Source organism: Vulpes lagopus, chromosome 19 (assembly GCF_018345385.1).
Source record: "Vulpes lagopus strain Blue_001 chromosome 19, ASM1834538v1, whole genome shotgun sequence".
NCBI classification, from domain to species: Eukaryota; Metazoa; Chordata; class Mammalia; order Carnivora; family Canidae; genus Vulpes; species Vulpes lagopus.
Window position 1 is genome coordinate 27,827,266 of NC_054842.1, and position 6,000 is coordinate 27,833,265.

At 51.9% G+C, this 6,000-nt stretch overlaps 1 protein-coding gene across 6 annotated transcripts in view; it reads left to right on the forward strand.

Moving 5' to 3' along the window:
• The window catches only part of COLQ (collagen like tail subunit of asymmetric acetylcholinesterase), a 74,845-nt gene extending 69,497 nt beyond the window's left edge, over window positions 1-5,348 (forward strand). For 3 of the 6 annotated variants that reach the window (XM_041734064.1, XM_041734067.1, XM_041734068.1), the window contains 3 exons: window positions 201-321; window positions 1,816-1,918; window positions 3,804-5,348. In XM_041734064.1, coding sequence (XP_041589998.1) covers window positions 201-321; window positions 1,816-1,918; window positions 3,804-3,873 — 294 coding nt within the window. In that variant the 3' untranslated portion in view covers window positions 3,874-5,348. Of the gene's footprint in view, window positions 1-200; window positions 322-1,815; window positions 1,919-3,547; window positions 3,781-3,803 lie in introns of those variants that run through there. The other 3 variants (XM_041734063.1, XM_041734065.1, XM_041734066.1) reach the window with 3 other exon arrangements.
• Window positions 5,349-6,000: the final 652 nt, after the last annotated feature.

Sequence of the window (6,000 nt, forward strand, 5' to 3'; positions counted from 1 at the left end):
ATATTGCCAGGCTGCCATCTTGATCTAGGCCAGCTTTCCTGTCAGCCGCAGAGCCCTGGGCGGCAGGAGAGGAGTGCCTTTCCCCTGCCAGGAGGTAGCCCCCACAGACCCAGAGCCTCTAGCCCCAGTGTCAATGACCTGCCCTACCTGCAGCTGCCCACATGCCATCCCTAGTAATTGTCATGTGTTTCTTTGGCCAGGTAACCCCTTTCTACCCTGTGGACTACACTGCAGACCACCGTGGCTCCTGTGGGGACGGGGTCCTGCAGCCCGGGGAGGAGTGTGATGATGGGAACAACAATGTGGATGACGACTGCATCAGTGAGTGGGGCCCAGCCAGGAGGGCCTGAAGCTCAAACTGCCATGGGGTGGATGGGGGGTGGGGAGGCTTGGGGCAAGCCCCTGGACGATTGGAGCCAGAGGGGCACACCTGGGCTGCTGTGGGGACAGCCCTCCCATTCAGGCCACATGTTGACTTCAACTCCCCAAGCATGTCAGTGGGGATTGGTGTCAAGGATCTTGCTCCCAGAAAAGCCACCTGTCCCTCCCTTTTCCTGAATCCTACTTCTTGCCAAAACCCACATTCCAGTCCACATTCTTTATCAAAAGATAAAAGGTGATGCAGAGTGAAAAACAAAAGGGAGAAGCCAAGAATTTGATTCAGGACTTTGTTACCAGATAAAGCCCTAGTGGCAAAGCCCCCTTTAGGGGAAGCTGCCTTCAGGCTGATGGGAGGCGGCAGGATCAGCACAGCACTGGAGGGTTTGCTTTTCTTCTTTCAGTCATGCAGCAAAAGCAGGAGGTGAGGAAGAAGGCAGGGGATTTAGAGTCAAACAGAACAGAGTTTGAATGCTCAGAGAGGAGGCTACTCAGTGAGCCGGGAGATGGAGGGCAATTCACAGCTCTGGGTCTCACTTTCCTCAACCAAAAAATGGGTATGACAGTACTAACTGCTCAGGTCTTCAGAGATTCTGTGAGCTGATGTGCGCTGGATGTCAGGGTATCATAAGGGATCAACATCCCTTCACTGAATTATTTTCAAGCCCCTGCTGTGAGGAGCCAGGCCCCGGCTAGAGCTGGGGATGTGTAAATGGAAAGTCTCATTCCTTGCTCAAGGGAAGGTTGATGGCACAGCATAGTGAGGAAGTTATGCACTGAGATGGATGCAGGGACAGAGAAGCAGCTGGCTCCCTCTCAGAGTATTTCCATCTCACTTTCCAGGATGGTGATCACTGGCATGCCGGCTTTGCCTGGAGTCCCTTCTGTCCCTGGTACAAACACCGTCAAATAGGAGATCACACAGCAGGAAGGAACTGAGGGGGGTCTCAAAGCCCTGTAAAATGAGGGTGGGGCTCACACTCCAACACCCTTCCCTTGTGTGAGAACAAGAGACCCCATTGAAGATCATCTGGCTCCCCAGGGACTTGGGGTCACCCACCCTGGAAGTTCTCTGTACACAGACAAGAGCCACCTCGGCCATTACATGTGCCCAGTGCTCAGTCTCCAGAATCTCACTTTGCAGGAACCCACAGTGTGTCCTGTGAAGAGGAGACGGTATTCGTGCCCAAGGCTTAAGATAGGGATATTGAGGCTCAGAGAGCCCAAGTGGGCTGAAGCCTGGGTCTCTTTATTCTCTGGTGTGGGGTTTGGGGTTCTGAGGGGCAGTCCCTGGATACATCTGAAGCTTTATGGAAGTCCATTCAAGAGGGTGTGTGCTCTGGGTGGATCCTTCAGGCCACACAGCCCTTATAGGCTGGAGGAAGTTTGTCCCACTCTGAGTCCCCTCTCAGGACTATACTTCCTTGTGTCCCTCAGGCTGTCACCGGGCCTACTGTGGAGATGGCCACCAGCACAAGGGCGTGGAGGACTGTGATGGCTCTGACTTCGGCTACCTGACGTGCGAGACCTATCTCCCTGGGTAGGGATCACCTCACATGCTATTATGACACCCCTGCCTCTCTCTCTGACTGCCTCCTCTTTTTTCCTTCCCAGATACTTTCTTAGTGTTTCTTATGTTCCTGTACTTTCTAAACACTGAGGTATGGTGATAGATAACACAACACATGGTCCCTGCCCACCTAGGGGAGACAGGCCATAAACACATAATCACCATGTGCCCTCCCAGAGTGCCTGAGAGCCCCTGAGGCCAAGCTGAGACAGACAAGGACCAGCTTTGTCCTGAGCCCCTGGAGATGAGCAGTCTCTATATTTAGCTGTTGCCCCTGGCTGAGCAGCTCCCATCCCCAGTGGCTACCATGACCACATTAGTCTTCTGGAAAGTGGGTCTGGAGGAAGCCCAGTGGAGGGTGGAGGGCATTTCCAAGAATCCAAGCATCTGTATAACCAGAATTCCCTGGAGCAGCTACTAACCCCTGGGCCCGTGGGTGCAAATGAGATCACACCAGCATTAATATTTAATTTTGCTGGTTCGTGGCTCCTCCAGGAAAACCCCAGGAACCCCAGGAATTTAGTATCCTCTTCAAGGATCCCTCTGGTTATATCTGGGACTCTCCAGTGGGTGTTCATGTTGCTCAGTATTCTAGTGTCTTAACCTCCACGTTGATGTCTCCCAAGCCAGCTGAAGGGCCACTGGGCCTGTGAAGTGCAAAACAGCACCAAATTCCCCTTAATCTTCACCAAACTAGAGTTGTATAACATTGTAGGAGAAATGGGAAGGCTGTTCCTCCCCCCAGGTCTTGCTTCTCCCTTGGCTCCAGAGTGGATCGCTGGCCCCTCACACTGCCTAAGTCTCTCAGAGTCCTGTCTCTAAAGCATTCCCTTCCAGCCCTGTTCCTGTGACCTAGGCCCTCAGCAGGGCTGGCAGATAGACACCAAGCCTGCCGTTCTGTTGCCTCATCTCTGCTCTCTTTTACCAGGAGGTATCCACAATGCCCACCCCCCAAACACATCAAACCACGCTGGGAGAACTACAAACCTGTAGTCATCCCACAACAAGCACTGTAGGCTTAACCAGCACCCCATTGTATCTGTGTGTCTTTATGTACTACCCTGTCTCCAATGTACGGAGGATTCCTAACAGACACCCGCCAGAGAGTTGGCAGGTCTGAGCTGATTGGTTGATGGCTTCATGGAGACAACTCAGTATAGACATTTGGACATGGGAGTACAGGATTGCATAGAGCCCAGGGCTTTCCCACTGGCTCACTGTGGTTAATTACCTCTAGAAGCCTTAGGGGACACTTATAAATATGGGTATAATGGATGGCACATTGTCTCAGGATTAGCACTTGGGCTTACAGAAGTATAAATTGCTAAAATGGTGGCCCTCTGCCACATGTTGCTACTTAAAATTAATTAAAATTAAATAAAATTGAAAATCCAATGATTCAGTCACACCAGATTTTAAGAACTCAATAGCCACATATGGCTAGTGGCTGCCATATTGGACTGCACAAAAATAGAACATTTGTATCACTACATTATGATCTGATGGACAGCACTGGAAGGAAATCTTTCAGGTCTTAGGAAGGGAGTAATTCTCTAAGATTCTGTGTTAAGAACAAGGTTGCCAACTCTTTCCACCCAGATCCCTCCATTGGGTTCAAGGGGAAAAGCCCCAGAGGCCTGGACTCAACTGCTCCAAGCCTTTCACCCCAAATGAGAATGAGAACAATCTCTATGGAACCCTCAGGTAAGGTAGCAGCAGTGGCTGGTATCTGATGAGGTTTGGCCAAAAAGTCACCAAAGGTGGCCTTTTAGAACATGGCTTGGTCATGAGGGCTGGGCAGGAGCTCTCTTGCCCACCATCCCATGTGCACCCTGACTCCTATCTGCCCCCTCAGGTCATATGGAGACCTGCAGTGCACCCCGTACTGCTACATCGACTCCACGTCCTGCCGCTACTTCACATGAGGAGGAGGTGGGCTGCGTCCTATATATTTGGCAACAGCTTCTCCACTGTCATCAAATTGACTTTGCGCCATCCTGGTCCAGTTTCTACCACCTTCATATGACAAAAACAAGGACAAACTCATGCTGTTAAGACATGCTTTTGACTCAGTCGACTGGAAGAATTTAGGACTACTGCATCCTGTCTTAATCCAAAGTCCCAGAGAACCTTCCATGTGCCCAGCCTGGGAACTGTTCCCCCCTGCTACCATCTGGCCAAATAGCCAACCTTCAGTGCCCTTTCTCTTCTGGAATGTTACTGACTCAGACCATTGACTTGGCTTAGAACTGTTAGCCCCACCAAGACCTGCAGGGTTTTTTGAATATGTTCTCATCACACTTGGGGCATCTGGTGTACAGGCCTCTCTGTTCCTCTGACCTCCAGAAATGTGGGCATTCTCACCCAGGGCAGCCGGCCATCAGATCTCCCCAGGCTTGTGAAACACAAAGCAGGGAAGTGGGCCTGTTCTCTTGGAGTGGCTCCCAGCTCTGGACCTACTGAGGAACCCCTCAACTGTCTACAGCCCAGCATAGCCTCACGTGGATGCAGTTTCCCCAAGAAGAGACCCAACTGTGAAAAAGTCCTGTGAAACGGTGCTCTGCCCCTGGAGAAGGTGGAGGCCCAGCTGGGGTGCTCAGCATGTGAACAATAGCAAAGCAGTGACATTCTGCTTCTCAGTGTTCCCCAAAGGGGTAGCTCTTGTGGTTTCACCATCCTCAGCACCATCTCATGGCTCTCTGAGCTTTAACCTCTGTCTTATGAATGCCCGTTATGTCCATTTCTTGTTCAGGGGGTTCACTACCAGAGGGTAACCACTGAAGTCTACACCTGGGTAGGCTTTTGGTGTTCTCAGTCCTTAGGAAAATGTCCCCATGTGAGGCCCTACAACTGAGTACTTGCTCTAGGCAGAGGCCATTTCTGTCCTGGGCTCCAGCTCCAGGCTGCCTGCTGCCTCCTGTGCACATCCTATGACCTTCCCTTGGTGTCTCCATAGTGCATAGCCTTGCCCTCATGTCTGTGTCCCTGAGCCCCCCATGTTTCTGCAGGGTCATTAGTTTGGCCTTTGAGCTGCCTTGTAACACCATCTTTCCTGAATGGGGCTTAGCTTTGTTTTGGAAGTATGTCTCCCCCACCCCCCAATGGCAGACCTCAAATGGAATTTGCCTATTGCTACCAGATGGAGGGATACTTTTGGGCTTTTGTACAAAGCTATCTAATGTGCCTGAGTCCTGGGGACTCAGTAGACAGGAGCTTCTGGCCCAGCGGGCCATCACTAATGATCTGTAGTAGATGGGATCATCCCAAGGGTGATGCCTTTAGAGGTGGGGCACGCTGGTCAGCCTGGTTCCCTCAGCCTCTACTGGACACCGTGGGGTGACACCTTCATGCTGGGATCTCCAGATGGGAAATCAAGAAATACAAGCAGTTTGTTTCCCCACTGTGGCTCTCTCTTCCCTGGGGGTTTTGGGCCAGCGTCCCAGCATTACCGTTTGGAATGAGAGGTCTGAATTTACTGTCTCCCAGGCTTTGCAGAGGGTTCTAGAACGTGGAACAGTACTACCTCCTCAGGGACAAGGGAGGAAACTGATATTGAGAGATTTAGAGGGACTTACCTAAGGCTACAAAGACTGGTCTTGCCAACCCAGTTCCACTCCAGCCTTATTTTAGGACCATGTTTAGAACAAGATGGAGCTCCAGCACTGCCCTTGGTTGGACCTGCCACGAGAGGCCCTGTTCTGGGTCCCTTGTCTTGAAGGGCACCAATCTGGCCTTCCCCTGGCTATGACCCTCCCCACGGGGCAGGGAGTCTATGAGGCCAAGGTGACGTGCCCACTGAAGCTTGTGCACCCCTCTCCCAGACTATGCCAGGTACCCAGGAGACCACAGTTCCTACCCAAGTGGTCCTCCTACACACGTCTGTCATCCTGACCTGCACACACATATAAGCATGAGGGGTGGCCAGGGACAAGCTGTGTTTAGGGGTTGTAGATGGGGCTTGGATATGCAGGCTGGGGTTCCCACAGAGATAGGCATGAAGCCTCTCTCACTTGGACGGGGCCTTGCTCTCCTTGTGCCACCACAGAACTTTG